At 38.6% G+C, this 16,220-nt stretch overlaps 1 protein-coding gene across 6 annotated transcripts in view; it reads left to right on the forward strand.

Moving 5' to 3' along the window:
* TAF1A (TATA-box binding protein associated factor, RNA polymerase I subunit A) overlaps nt 1-8,263 on the forward strand; it is a 33,009-nt gene extending 24,746 nt beyond the window's left edge. For 5 of the 6 annotated variants that reach the window (XM_058533662.1, XM_058533663.1, XM_058533664.1 and 2 more), the window contains 4 exons: nt 2,705-2,771; nt 3,490-3,613; nt 5,147-5,301; nt 7,820-8,263. In XM_058533662.1, coding sequence (XP_058389645.1) covers nt 2,705-2,771; nt 3,490-3,613; nt 5,147-5,301; nt 7,820-7,932 — 459 coding nt within the window. In that variant the 3' untranslated portion in view covers nt 7,933-8,263. The remainder of the gene's footprint in view (nt 1-2,704; nt 2,772-3,489; nt 3,614-5,146; nt 5,302-7,819) is intronic. The other variant, XM_058533668.1, reaches the window with a different exon arrangement.
* Nucleotides 8,264-16,220: the final 7,957 nt, after the last annotated feature.

Raw genomic sequence — 16,220 nt, forward strand, 5'->3', positions numbered from 1 at the left:
TTTGGTTGGTTCCAATTTTTGACTGTTGTGAATAATGCTGCCGTGAACATGGGTGTACAAGTATTTGAGTCTCTGCTTTCGCTTGTTTTGGGTCTATACCTAGGAGTGGAATTGCTGGATCATATGGTAATTCTTTGTTTAACCTTTTGAGGAACCATCAAACTGTTTTCCATAGCAACCGCACTATTTTACATTCCCACCAGCAGTGCATGATGATTTAAATTTCTCCATATACTCACCAACACTTGTTTTTTTTAAAAAAATTGATAATAGCTATCCTGATGGGTGTGAAGTGGCATCTCATTGTGGTTTTGATTTGCATTTCCCTAATAGCTGGTCGCGCTGAGCATCTTTTCATGTGCTTATTGGCTATCTGTATTTCTTCTTTGGAGAAATGTCTATTCAAGCCCTTTGCCCTTTTTTAAATTGGGTGATTTATCTTTTTGTTGTTGAATTGTAGGAGTTCTTTATATATTTTGTGGTTGGTTTTTAATCATGATATTTTAGAGGAGGAAGAAAAAGAAAGGTCCTTTTCAACCTAAACAGATGACTGAGAAAAATCCTTATCTATCAGTCTTCTTTTAAAAAGCCAATTAGCTCTAATCTGTACTTCCATATTCATCAAAATTGACATTATCAAACCTTTAGATGTGGAAACTGTACATTTTATAAAGTTTTCAGCAGGCTTTGTTTTACTGCATAATACTTTTAAAGTTTCTATTCTAATTTTACTCTCCAAGATTTCCTTTTACCCATTTGTACAACAAAAGATTAAAGATAGTTACAACATAGCATGATGGTGACTTCACTCAGGTTCTCAGTCACTAATGGTCTTTTTGAAAAGACTTTTTTTTTTTTTTTTGTGAGAAAGATCAGCCCTGAGCTAACATCCATGCCAATCCTCCTCTTTTTGCTGAGGAAGACTGTCGCTGGGCTAACATCTGTGCCCATCTTCCTCTACTTTATATGGGACGCTGCCACAGCATGGCTTGACAAGCGGTGCATCGGTGCGCGCCCGGGATCCGAACCCAGGCCGCCAGCAGCAGGGCGTGAGCACTTAACCGCTACGCCATGGGGCCGGCCCCAAGACTTTTTAAAATATAACAGAAAATAACTATGTTGAACACTTATTTATGTTCAAGACAAGATAGATTTAGAGAAATTCTGTTTTTCCTTTTGAAAACTGCAATATTTGAAATTAAGAACTCAATAGATGGGTTTAATAGCCAATTGAACATAGCGGAAGAGAGGATTAATGAGCCATATAGAAAATATCAGGCTAAAGCATGGAAAGCAAAAGGATAAAAAGTGCAGAAAAGGATGTGCAAAGGACTTGGTGAAAAGATCTGACATACAGTCATGTGTCGCTTAACGACAGGGATACGTTCTGAGAAAGGCGTTGTTAGGCGATATTGCTATTGTGTGAACATCACAGAGTGTACTGACACAAACCTGGATGGTATAGCCCACTACACACCTGGACTGTATGGTACTGATCTCATGGGACCACTGTCGTACATGCAGTCCATCACTGACTGAAACGTCGTTATGCAGTGCATGACTGTGCTTGTAACCGGAGTCCCCGGGAGAGGAGAGAGAGAGTAGGGCAAAAGGAGACAATCAAACAAAAAAGCTATTTTGACGTATTTGACGAGCTAATGGCTAAGAATTTCCCAAAACTGATGAAAGACTTGTACAGTTCTGATAATGTTCTATTTTTTGATCTGGGTGCTTATTACACGAGTGTGTATAACTTTGTGAAAATTTATTGAATGGCACACTCATCACTTGTATATATTTCTATTACATATGTTATTTTTCAATAAAAAGTTAAAAAAAAATTCTGTGATTTAAGCCATATACAGAATTCCGTAAATCATAAGGCAGAGGTGATTTCATAGGAACTAACTTTTAATAATACTCTCTGTTATTGGTCTGTTGATCTTGATTGATTGATCTTTTCAAAAACTACTAAGAGAAATTAACAAAATTCACTTTTCATTTTGTAGGAAATTATTTCAGTGTAAGGTCAAAGGACCTCAGCAAGTAAGCAGAAGAAATTCATTTCTAATATTAAGTATGTTGAAATAAGACATACAGTTTTACTTAAAATCCTGTTTTTTGCATATTCATATAAAGAGTCCTTCCTATTCTTAAAAAGAAAAACCTTTAATTTCTCCTTATTATGTAAAAATGTTGTAAAAATATTTACTTGAATACTCTCACTGTACTATGTTCCTGAACACAATCTTCTAAAATAGCCACCCATGTCTTTTTGTGTTTTTTATTTTATATAAATATTCTGTGACCTTTTGTGATCAATAAACATTACATATCTTTTCTGCATAATGTTGATTCATTTTTCCTTTATTTTTTTCTCAGTCCTGGCTTCTGAAAAGAAATTAAGGTTTTCAGTGTGATAAACAGTATAAAAATGTGTAAGGAGAAAATAAAATGTCCGCATCTATTTCCCTCACCCCTGTGACTATCTTGTTGTTAGCAGAGAATTTTTTTTTAAAAAAAGCTTTACATAGAACACCTCTCTATACCCAAATTGAAACTGGATAAAAGCAAAGTATCTTTTAAATCCTAGACTCATTGACTGAGGGCATGTTAGACAGTAAGAACTTTATTTGAAAGTAAGCTGAAATTTGAGAAATGGCTTTAGAATGTGTAAAAATTACAAGATTATTCTTTCTTCCAGATTTTGTATCAGATTGTACCATCTCATAAACTGATGTTGGAATTCCATAGATTATTGAGAAAATCAGGTAAATAATTTTCATTTTATATCTCTTTGTGCAGATAAGCTGTCGACTAGAGATCAGCAAACTAGGGCCCGTGGACCAGACCCACCCCTCGCGTGTTTTTGTAAATCAGGTTCTATTGGAGCACAGCCACGTCTATTCATTTATGTGTTGTATAGGGCTGCTTTTGCAGTACAACAGTGGAGTTGCCTAGTTGTGACAGACCGTATGGCTCACAAAGCTTAAATATGTACTCTGTGGCCCTTTACAGAAAAAGTTTGCTGACCCCTGCAATAGAACGTTAGGCTGTAGTTAGAAAAAGAGAAAAGGCTTTAATTTGTATAATTCACCTCATTTTAATCTCTACTGGGTTTCAGTTTAGTACATAAAAGAACAGACTTCTTCACAGGAGGAACATCAGCTAGAGTCCAATAGGTACTGGGACTATACCTCAGTCCCTCTCCTAACAGAAAAGAATGTATATAAAATGCCCAAATAGGGCAGGTACTTTCAATAATGTTCTTAGTGGTATATAGGCCGTATAGAGATGAGACTCACCCCATGACTTCATTAGCATGGACTCAATTATTGAATTTTTCAGGTTCATCACAGGAGAGTATGAGCATAATAAATTGTGTTAAGCTGTTAACCAAACTAGAAAGCTTATGATTCAGTAGTATTTTATCAACTGAATATATTTTTTTTAGCTTTGTGCAAACTCTAATTATTATGACCGTTGCAGAAAAAGAAGAACACCTTAAACTGGGGTTGGAGGTACTATTTGGAGTCTTAGATTTTGCTGGATGCACTAAAAATATAACTGCTTGGAAATATTTGGCAAAGTGTCTCAGACAGACCTTAATGGGGTAAGTAAGAGACATATAGTATGTATTACTGGTCAGCATAAATAATATTTCCCAGTATTTTAGCTGATATCTGTCAATTTTTAAATAAAGTTCTTTGCTTATGTTTTTGGATTTCTTGAATTTATCTTCTGCTGTTTTCTTCTGAGTACATCGGAAGCAAGGAAATACGAAGTCACAAGTATAACATACAAAAATTCTATCAAGATCTTTTTACACTATCAAAATAAGTGCCATACCTTACCACACACTGCTAGGGAATATGTGTGTTTTCAAATTGGAAATAAGGGCTAGAAGGGATCACTTCCACCCTTCGCTAGACTCTTTGTAAAGCTGTTTGTGATTTGTGTCTTCAACTCTGAGATCATGTGGGAAGCAGCTTTCCTCCCAGCTGTTTTCAGTAATTTTCAGTGGGGTGTTTAGGGTCTCATAAGATCATCACCATAGGTTATTCAGTCAACAGATATTAAGCCCATTGTGAGCTGGGTATCTAAAATTGTACCTCTGATCGTGATATCATTAGTGCCACATTTTGAGTAAAAGAAAAAGAGTGGCCCTTTGTCATTTCTACTTTGTGTGTGAGAAGAAAGGATATCATAAAATTAAGTTTCACTTACTGTATCCATTTTAGTTGGTTAAGAAATTCATTATCTGTGGGAACTTGTTTCAGGCGTCAGATCTGACTTGACCTGGGAGCTAGAACAGTGCTGATTATAAAATGTTTTTAGTGTGATATGTTGATGTACTCGCTGTAAGCCACTTTCCAAATCTAAGGCACTGTGTAAACCCCTGCTAACCGTAAGATTCTTGAAGGCAGAGAAATGTACTGTTCATGTTTTGAACCTCTAGAAGTTCAATTTGCCACAGAGTGCAAATTGGTGCTAAATAAGTATTTGCTCAATTAAATTATTGACAAACACTTAGCATTGTCAGGGTTCAGCTGTCACACCTGTGTGTTCATGCATCTGTATAACAATGACATCTTAATTTGGATAGTAATTCTTTGTAGCGTATAATTTAAAGTGAGGTTTTATAGTAACTTTTAAGTAATGATAATAGTAGCTAAGAATTATTGAACATTTACTGTGTACCAGACAGCATGCAAAGAGCTTTACACAAGACCGCTATACTACTGGACCAGTTTAATCCTAATAACAGTGCTATGAGATGGGTACCATTAATATTTTCCAGGAGGTTTAGGCTCAGAGAGGTTAAACAACTTGCCCAGGATCACACAGATAGTAAGTAAGTGGAAGATCTGAGATTTGAATCCAGGATTTTGACTTCAGAGTCTGTGCTGTTAACCACTGTGCTGTATGGACTGGCTATTTAGTTAAATGCAAAATGGGACATGGGACAAAGAGGACTAAAAAGGATTGGCTTTCATGCGTGTGCTGTATACCATGGCCATACTCAGAAATTAGTTTGGAAACATCTTCCTAGTCATCTTTCCACAGACTCTGCTTAAGGTCAGATTCTGACAGTATAGATTTGTCGTCACCATTGACTTTCCCTTTTGACGTTTTTCTTTTCCAGGAGCCATCTTGCCTGGGTTCAAGAAGAGTGGAACTCCAGGAAAAACTGGTGGCCAGGCTTTCACTTCAGCTACTTTTGGGCAAAAAGTGATTGGAAGGAGGATAAAACTTTGGCTTGTGAGAAAGCTTTGGTAGCTGGAATATTGTTAGGAAAAGGTACATGTTTTTGTTTTCTTTTTCTCTAGACATAGCTTTTGGGTGATTTTGAAATTAGAAAGTGTGACCATTCACACATACTACGGCTTACCTCGTACAGTGCCTAAGGATATAGATGCTGGAGAAATAACTGTTGAATGGAAAAATGGATCCTGAATGAGAGCCAGGTGATCTGCTTGTACGGCATCTCCGTGGTTTAGGAACAGTGATTTCAGATTTTTGATCATGATTGGTTTTTATGCTCTAACTCGAGTATTTTTAGGGGCCGTTAAGATATAGGATGCTCTAAGTTGAGTATCTTTAGGGGCCATTAAGATATAGGATGTTTTCACAACAAATGACCATTTGGCTGTGATGTATCGAAAGTTTACTGAGTTTGTCTACTTTTTTTAGAAATAGTAAAATATTCTTTGTTGACCTCATTGTTTTATAATATCTCTATATTATATTTACTAATCTGTTTCTGTAAAGATGGAACATTTTTTCCCCTTAAGAAAAAGTATACCTCCTTTTAACTTATTTAAAAATCCTCATAAAAGAAAGGGAAATTAATCTTTTCTCTGTGGAGTATCTTAGCTCTTAAAACTCTTACCTGCTTTGCACCACTAAAATATGAAAAGGTAGCCAGTATTGAAATGAGGCTGCCGCCCGGTGTGTCCAGAGATGAAGAAAGGGCACCTCACAGTGACCACGAATAAGCAGTTTGTTACTAGCAAGTTGCAAGTACTATCCTAAAGAGGTTCTTCAGGTTCGTCTTAGATGTGGTTTGTATTATTTTGGAATTAGTATTCTCAATGGATATTTCAAATGGCTACTAAGATTAATAAAATGCTAGTTTTGTCAGAGGAAAGGGTTTAATAAACATGAAAGTGATTAAAAAATTTCTCTCTAATCACTGATGACAAGGAATAGGAATGTGAATTGAAGTGTGATTTTCCACTTCTTTATGAGTATAGAGGTATCTAGTACAGATATCTAAAGGTATCCTTGTTTGAGCAGAGTCTGCAGACCTGGGTTAATTTTCCAGTTGTGTCGCTAACTTGTCATGTCATGTAGGTCAAGCAGTTATCCTTTGGGAGCCTTGTCTGTGAAGTGGGCATTGTAACACCTGTCCTTACTTGCTTACAGGATTGTTGTAAACTAGTGAGCGTCGCATCAAAGTGCTTTGTACATTCAACAGTACTCTACGAATATCAGGCGTAATTATGCCTGAAAATGGGTGCATTTCTTCTTCCTTTGGGGCGTTTGTGTGGGGGTTGAGTCAGGCTGTTTGTGAGCTGAGTTGGGTTTTGTTCTTGCTCTGGTTACCCTCATTGCATTCTGGGATTCAAGTTCTAGTGCTGGTCTGCCTTGTCTTCCTGCGGTGGGTATGGTGGCTGTTCTTCCTCCAGGCCTGCTAGGGCGAGCCAGCCCATTTCTCACTGGATGGGCTTTTCCTCCTTGCAGTTCAGGCCACTTGGTTGCCCTGTGGCTTCAGCTCTGGTGGGCTCAAGAAGAGTTAGGAGTTTGTAGTTTGTTTGGCTTTTTCTCTATGTGAAGGTGGGAACACAGTTCTTTCCTGCTTTCTATATTCTAGATAGAAGCAGAAATCTGAATACAAAGTGTTTTGTTTTTGCTAAAGTGGTAGATGTGTTTAGAAACACAAATTATTATATTAACACCACAGACACCACTGCTTCCCAGCTAATAAAATATTAGCAATTCTGGCATACTGTTTTCAAGGATACTAAAATGGTTACCATAGGTATAGTATGTATCCCGGCAACTTCACAGAAAAGATGGATCTATACAAGCTGAGACTATAATGAAATTAATTTTTCGTCTGTGATTTATGGTCTCATTTATCAAATATAAAAAATCGCTTATAACATCCAGTTTATATTTTTATTACGGAAATCTGATTCATGTCTCTGAAATGTTTATCGTCCTCTTCGCGCTGTAAGACTGTGGGAAGCAGGTAGGACTTCTAATGAGCATTAGGCACCTTTGGCAGAGCTGCACGGTCACCATCCCGCTGCTCGCTAGATGGCTAGAGTGATTAGATGATGTTTGACCTCTTCTGTGCTGTGATTCATTTATTCTAGTCCTTCACATCAAGGTTCCTACAGATCAATGTCTTATTGTTAGGAATGCCGCTTTGGCTGCTTTACACGCTGACACTGAGAAGGAAGCTATGGTAATTTGCTTTTGGAGAAGGCTCATTTATTACATGAATAGATATAATAAGCACGTCACCTTAACTACCGTTTGGGAGGCCGCGGAGAAAACAAGCTCAAGTATATGCTTTAGTTACGAGGGATCAGAAGCATCTTTGTATGTAGGAAGCAGTACATTTCATTGGTGCCAGCTCTTAAAATGTGCTTAGGACATATTGCCATAGATGATACAAATCAGTCTATTTTCATAATCATTGATTTGCCAGAGTTGAAGCGACATTTTAAAAATGTAGAAATGTAATTGAAGAATTTGATAAGTATTAAAACTCTTTTTGTTTCTTTTGCTTTGTTTTGTTTTTTAGGTTGTAGATATTTTCGATATATTTCAAAACAAGATCATCAAGTCTCAAGGAAGAAAATTAAGCGGATGAAGAAACTAGTGAAAAAATACAGTATTGTAAATCCAGGGCTCTGATATTGGATTTCAGTTGTTTCAGATTAGTAGCTACAGCATAGTAGGTCACTACATAGTTATTGAATGTATTTATTTATTTGGTGTTTCAAGAAGGTAGTTTTATGGCTACAGAAAAGTTATTTTTATATTTTTTTATGTTTACTATCATATAGATATGTTATAGCTAGAGAAACAGTCTCACTGCCTTTGCTCTTTGTAAATATATATTTTTCCTTTTTTGTACTGTTAAATGTAACATTTATTAAGGAATAATCTTCAAATAAAAATATATTTATTTAATCAGAGAATCCAGTTCTACAGCAGTTATTGCTTTGTAGATAATTTGCCTCTGACTGTTGCATAATAAATATAACTTGTGGTACTGTTCAATGAATTTACATTCTTCTTTTAGGTTCTAAATGATCCACGTTAGGTTTACTACCATGAAGAATATATTGGTGATGAGTTCTGTTGAGGAATTTTGGAGACAGAGAAGGATTTAGGAAAGGACTCCTCCTACTTTCTCTTTTGGTAAAAGACATGGTAGTTTGGTGCTAAGTGACCTTCTGATGGAGAGGTACCTTTGACTCTGAGGACTGATTTGGGTCAGAGAGGGTAGAGGGGGCTGGCTGCCTTCAGCGGGCATTGGCCTAACTTTAAAGGGTTCTAGGTTGGTTCGTTTGTTTGTTTGCCTGGCACGGCAGTCTAAGACGTGCTTTAGAATGCCAGTGTCCTCTCCTTTCTCTCGGAAGCTAGGATGCAGCAGTAGGCAGCTGGACAGTGGAGGAGACTCTGCCAGTGAAATGGCGTCGCAGGGTCACATAACAAGCCCAATGGGAAAGCTTGGCCCGAAAGCCAAGAACAACTTTCCTGGAATATGAGCTGAGCTTTATAATGTGGTAATAACTGGTAGAGGAAGTGCTTCTTCAAAACTGTCTTGGCTCCTACACATTGACTCTTCCGATAACTAGTATTTGAGTTCCATTAAGGCTCACTGACTCCAGTGCAAGTCCAGTATTTAGATGGCAAATCACATATTTTCCCCATTGGCTTATAATCCTACTAATTTTAAACCATTTGCAAGAAAATTGGACAAATTATGCTTTGTCAGTGATTTAATTGAATATTTTATGCTTAGTAAGAAAGGACTATCAACAAAGTACCCAACCTTATAATATACATATGAAACAAGTAGATGCCCACAGAACCCAAATAAACCAAGTTAAAGCTACACCTGAATAGGCCCAGCTTTAGTGCTGGGAGTCGATGACTGGGTTGTAAAGGAGTACTGTGTAAGGCCAACATCTTAGGAATGAGATTCCCAGATGATGTGGACATGATCTCAAAGCATAGACCAAGATCATCAGGACGTCTACTCCCTAAAACCTTTAGTCCAAAGTAATAGGATTTTTGAACTCGCATGCACTCTAGCAGAACTGAGGGGAGAATGAAAGAGAAATGAGTAGATATAGTTCTTGGTTTCCACACAAAACTTAGTTTCTTAAAATTTGTATGTCAAATGTTCATATCTCATTGTGCAATGAGAGCAGTATGAATCAACAACTGTGAAAGCCAGACCTGTCCTCACTCTCCCAGGCTCGGTTGGCTCCCCACTCTGTGTCCCCGCTCTGTATAGGACCTTCCTGTCTTACCAAATCACCATATTGTTTAATTATCTTTGCACATCTGTCTTTCTCAATAGTATATTATACTAGGCTTAATCATCTCCATATCACCAAAGCCTAACAGAATTTATAGCTCATAAAATATTCATTGAGTTGAACTGAATGAAAATTTATGAAAGTTATTAAAGTGGACCTATTTCATAGGAAGTAATATCTCTGTGAGTTTTTGCCAAGTGGAGGGCCTCAGGAGACTGTTTGGTTTGAATCCTGGGTTACTATTTGGTAGTTCCGTGACTTCTTGGGCAAGGTACTAAAGTCTCTCTGTTTCTACAACTGTAGATTGGAGACAATAGGATTTATCTCATTGGATTGCTATGAAGAATAAAATATAATTAATGCCTAGGATAATGCTTAATAAGTGTTAACTAAGTAACCATCTATCATGACTACTCTAGACATTAAATAACAGGAACTAAATAAAGTCTTGTTTTTCCTGGAAACCTCTGAAATATCAAAATTGTATAATAGATGAGTTAATGCTTCCCACTAAAATATATCCATCTTTCAATCTATGTACTGTGTATCCAGCCATCAACCTTGGGCTTGAAGGCAACCCCACACACACTTGGGGATACTCCCTCTGCATGGTTCTCCCCCTGCTGATGTACTGCCTTGAAGATTCTGGCTGCTTCAGCTGCTCAGAACCCTGATCTCTGCATTATCAGCTTTGTGGGACTGCCGTGCTCTGCTTGGACTCCAGCCCAATGCACTGCTCTTGGGAAATCGTCCTTAGGTGGAGAAGTTGGACTACTGTAGAACTTACTTCATGAGTTTCATTTCTTCGATAATCCCAGTCTTGTGCTCACTGCCTGAAAACAGGTGTCTCATATATTTTATCTAGATTAGAAGGTATGCAAATTCAACTATAAAAATTAAGACCTTTTGCCTATCAAATGATATTTTAAAGAAAATTAAATGCAGTCTACTATTAGAAAAAAGTATTTGCAACACATATAAACTGACAAAAGATTAAAATAAATTCAAATAAGTAAGAATAAGACAAAGAATCCAATAGAAAAAAAATGGGCAAAGGGCCTGAACACATATTTCATGGAAGAAGGAGAACATAGACAGTGAACACATCAGTCAGGGAAATGCAAATCAAGAGCATAGTGAAATACCAGTTTAGACCCATTCAATTAGCAACAATCAAGATGTCTGGCAGTACTAAGGTTGAAGAGGATGTGGGTCAACAGTCTCTCATAATTGCTGATGGGACTGTAAAATGTTGCAGTCATTTTAGGAAACAGTTTCTTGCTCTGCCATTTACCAATACCATTCTTGAGTATTTTACTCAAAGGAAATGCTTGTACATGTACACCAAGAGACAGTAGCACTGTTCATAATAGCAGAAAAACTAGGAAAAACCCACAAATGCCCATTGGCATGAGAATGGATAAATTGTGGTAGAGTCACACAAAGGAAAATGAATAAACTATAGACTTATGCACCAACAGAGATGAATCTCAGTAACATAATATTGAGTGAAAGAAACTAGTCCCAATGTACTACTTTATGACTACATAGAATTCAAACTTAATGACTAAAATGTTTATGAATGTGTATAGATTGTGATGAAACTTTACATAAACAAATCAAGGGAGTGATAAACACAAAACTCCCATGGTCAGCTCTGAATGGGAGAAGCAGAGGGATAGGATGGAGGAAAAGCACATGAGGGGATGTCAGTTACCGTTAATGGCCTAGTTTTGGGATTAAGTGGCAGACCCTTCATGGACTAATGTTGACAGTGCTTTATGAGCCAACAATTGTGGTTAATTCCCTTTTGTGCACGTCAGGTTCCTTTAAGAAATGAAAAGGACCATACAATATATGATTCCATTTATATGAAATGTCCGGAGTAGGCGAATCTATAGAGACAGAAAGTAGATTAGTGGTTGCCTCGGGCTGGGGGATGGGAGGATGAGATGGGAGTGATACTAAAGGATAAAGGATTTGAGACCATGAAAATGTCCCCAAATTGACTGTGGTGATGGTTGCACAACTCTGTGGATATACTAAAAATCATTGAATTGTACACTTTAAATGAATGAAGTGTATGGTATATGAATTATATCTCCATGAAACTATTAAAAAGAAAAAAAATAGCAAGCTCTATGGAGTCAGAAAGGCCTGGATTCAACAAAGCACCCCACCTAACTGATCCTCAGTCTTACTCTGTAAAATGGGGTGGTCTCAGAAAGGCAGATAGTGTTTGGCATGAGTCCTGGTGTGGAGTTCTTCTCAATAACTGGTAACATTTATTATGAACAAAAACCAAAACCAAATAAAAAGAGAGAAAAGAAACTAAAAGAAAAAGTTAAGACAAACCCAGACCATTTTTTAATGAAGGGGAAGGGTGGCCTTTTGGATCCAGTTAATTATCCACATTTATAGCACAAGGGCTTTTCCTGCTGGATTGAATTAGAATATTTATATTTTAAATATTTCAAAAGGAAATAAGCAGACTCTTGATGAATATGGTCTACAAATCATATGACTCACATCTTCTGAATAAGTTAATTTCAAAAAATTAATCTACTTGAGACTGTTCCTCTCTCCGTCCAAGATTCTTGCTCCCAAAAGCAACAATCAGCCACCAAGTAGGAGTCCACTCTTATTCAGTCCTGCAAAGAACCTTCTCTATGTTGTCTTCATAGATAGGAATGTAGCCTTTAACTCAGTGAATAGAGACAGATCTTGAAGTTATTTCTGCCCCATCAGCCCCACGATGGTACCACTGCCAGCTGTTTATTTACAACTCCCAACACGCCTATACCAAGACTTCACAGATAATCTTATCAAAAGTCAACGCGCTCTTCATTTGACTGGCTGCATCTGACACTAATTTTTCTAAATGAATGAGAACAAGTTAAAGTGATTGCTGTACTTTCTTTTTTTTTTTTTTTTTGGCTACAAGGTGATGGAATGTAAACGACCCGGGCTATAATTCAGAACACTGAAATTTTATTGCCATCTTTTCCATTCACCTAAAGCATGACCCTAACCCTGATCTTACTTCTTGAACCCTCTCTGAGACTTAATCCACTTGTCTATGTGTTGGAATTTTAATAACTACTCTGCTTACCTAATAGAATTATTGTGAAGAGCAGATGAGATGAAGTATGAGAAAATACTTCACAAACGATAATGCATAATACAAATGAGAGGAGTTGTTAATGCTTTCTCTAATCTCAAACACTCCTGTTCATTTTCAGACGGTGAGAGAAGGCAGATAGACGGTGAGAGAAATCAATGAGCTATCTGAGAAGCTGTTGAGCTAGGACATTTCTTTTTATATTTTTTCTGTTCTATTCCGTGACCTGAATGTACGATAGACACCAGACTTTTAACCTCTCGACATCATTTTAAAAGGTACTTGCCATAAGAAACAGCGTGTGCGTGTAACTGCTGTGGGTTGAATTGTGCGCCCCCAAAAAGATATGTTGGAGTCCTAACCCCCGGCACCTCAGAATGTGACCTCATTTAGAGACAGGGTCTTTACAGGGATAATCAAGGTAAAATGAGGTCATTAAGGCAGTCCCTAATCCAATATGACTGGTGCCCTTATAAAAAGGGGAAATTTGGATACACATGCACACACGGAGAACGCCATGTGAGCACAAAGACAAAAATTGGGGTGATGTATCTTCAAGCCAAGGAATGCAAAAGATTCCTGGCAAACCCTGAGAAGCTGAGAGAGAGATGTGGAATAGGTTCTTCATGACCCTGAGAAGGAACCAACCCTGCTGACATCTTGATCTTAGACTTCCGGCCTCCAGAACTGTGAGACAATACATTTCTGTTGTTTAAGCCACCCTGTCTGTGGTTCTTTGTTACTGCAGCCAGAGGAAACTAATACAATAATTTTGTTTAAATACCATGTTTACTTCAAAAGTGGGAGCTACAGCCAGGCCCGGTGCCCTAGTGTTCGGCATGCTCCGCTTCAGTGGCCTGGGTTCAGATCCTCGGCACCGACTTACACCACTCGTCTGTTGGTGGCCGTGCTCTGGTGGCGGCTCACATACAAAAAAAAAAAAAAGAGGAAGATTGGCAGCAGATGTTAGCTCAAGGCAAATCTTCTTCGGCAAAAAAAAAAAAAAAGTGGGAGCTAAAGTGATTTTAGATACTCAGTCTGGTCCCAGCATGTAGTTCCAGACACATTTCCTAAGCTCACCTGACAGTCAATACTTTTCTGTCCTTCCCACCTGAACCTCATCTAAATACCCTGCTCAACCTTCATTTAGATTTTCTTAGTCCGCTCCAGCCTGATGTCTTCCCCCCTGCTTGGAATCTCTGATGACAGTTTGTTCTTTCCTTATTATTATCTTAATATAATCTTCCTTGTATTACTTGGACACTTTTTTAACCTTTCTTCTCAGAGAATAAACTCCTTGAAAAGGTTTATGTATCAGTGGTCTGTTAACCATTCCTCTTCCAGCATAATACTTTGCATATGATAATACATACCTAGGGAATTGACACTGGATATCCATTGTAAAATTAATTACTGCATGATTATTATATAATCACATGTATTATGTAATTTAAAATATTATGTAGTCCCATCTGAAATATTACTGGTATTTTAATAACCAGAAATTCATGCTGTCACTGTGTCTGATGGGACGTGCTAGCTGACTTTTCCTCGCTAATTTTGTAATCACTCTTTGCCCAAAACAATAAGATCTGATTTGAACTTATGTGTGCTAGGCAGATAGGAAGATTTGGGTTTTTTCGCTTGGGAAGATTTGCTCCCTGCTAACATCTGCTGTCAATTTTCCTCTTTTTGTATGTGAGCTGCCACCAGAGCATGGCCACTGACAGATGAGTGGTGTGGAAGATTTGTGTTTTATTATGTCCAAGTTTTTTTTTTGAATGCTGTGCTGTAATTCTGTAAACAGGCTCATTTAGAACTATTTTCCAAAAAGGAAGCTTTCCTTTTGGACTCAGTATTTTTCATGGCAAAAGTAAAACGGAGACATAAATGTCAAAAAAATGTCAAAAAGTATTCTCAGGTCCTACATGGAATGAGAGCATGCCCTCATCCTCACCCGTCACAGGGTAGACGGTTACCTCCCATTTCTGAGAAGGCCAGAGTGCTGTGACTTCACTGGCTGAAGTTAATCCAAGCGTGACTCCTCCTGCCCAAGACTTCTAGAACGATGATATTATCTAGACTTTGGGCAAACACAGTCACCAACTAATCGCGGATGCTGTGTTATGTTTTAAAAAGCAACATTCAGCCAGGTGCGATAGTGAAGAGTACAAATACGAAAGCAGAGCTGTGTTGGCAATCATTCTAATTACTCCCTCCTCCTGATTTTTCCCTTAGTTATAAAAATGTGTTTGTATTTTAAATGCTGTTTTGGGTTTCTATAAATCCAGAGCATTGTGAGCACAGACTCGGCTAGTTGAGGCTCACTGTCCCATCTTGATGATGTCCTGGCAAAGGCTGTGGTGGTGAGTGGGAGAACGGGTAGGGGGAGCCTACCTTGGAAGCCCATCTGGACTGAGAAAAATCTTTGATTTCACCTACATTTCTAAGGGCAGTTTTTGTCAGGAAGGAAATTTCAGGGTGGAGTGGGACTGTGGAAAGTGCCAGAAGGAAAGTGAGCGCAGGAACTCAATGTCTCCTGTGAACCTATGACCCTGTTCATGCCTCCGAGTGAGTTTGGGGCTGCGTGAATTTGTGACTCCATGTTCTTCATCCACTCATTCAAGAAATACTTATGAAAGGCCCGTTATGTGCAAGGGATAAATGTATAAAGCAAAACACATTCTTAAATACTAATGTTGAAACTTATGCTAAGTGAGGAAGAGTGCCCCTAAAGCCAGTGTAGATTTGGCAAAAATAAAGAACCCCGATGTTCTGTGTTTCTTGATGAAATTGTCCCAATAGTCCTTGCTGACTCCTTGTTTTCGCCAGGCCACACTCTCTCCTCTTCCCTCATTGTCTCCTCTGTCCTCTCCTTGCTCCTTGCTGTGGATGCAAGATTCATGCACTGTCCTCTCTTCCTACCACCCCGAATACACACCTTTGCAGCTCACAGGAACCATTACAGCTCCCCCGCCTCCCCCCACCTGGCCCCACCTCCCCACCATCTTCCAGATCCACACCCCAGCTCCGGTGGTGCCATTCAGCACTGAGGTTGAGTCTTGCTTTCCACAGTCTGATGCCTGGGACTACGTAACCTGTGGTGTTCCCAGCAGCTCAGCTTGTGAAGAAACTGTAAACAAAGTGTGAATTTCCTGGTCTCCCCCCACCCCCTCCATTGCAGGAATTCTCTGTGGTTTTAATGAATCACAGCGTGTCTGCCATTGACATCATCGTACCCTTTTGCTAAGCAGCCATGCACCCCAATAACTCAGCAGTGGGGGTGGGGACTTGTGCCAGCTTCACGTTTAGGGGATTGGAGGGAACAGGGACAACTCTCATTGCTTTCACAAGAGACATTTAGCCACCCAGCCTACAGAAGGGACACTGCTCAGAAATCACCTCTGTGAACTTGGTGAGAGTGAGGAGGAGAAGGAAGGAAGAAAAAACCCTGGAGGGGTGGGGTGGGGGGAGAGGGAGGGAACTAACGCAGAGTAGGGAAGTCGACCTGAGCAAACACAGCAGCT

This window comes from Diceros bicornis, chromosome 38 (genome assembly GCF_020826845.1).
Source record: "Diceros bicornis minor isolate mBicDic1 chromosome 38, mDicBic1.mat.cur, whole genome shotgun sequence".
Lineage (NCBI taxonomy): Eukaryota > Metazoa > Chordata > Mammalia > Perissodactyla > Rhinocerotidae > Diceros > Diceros bicornis.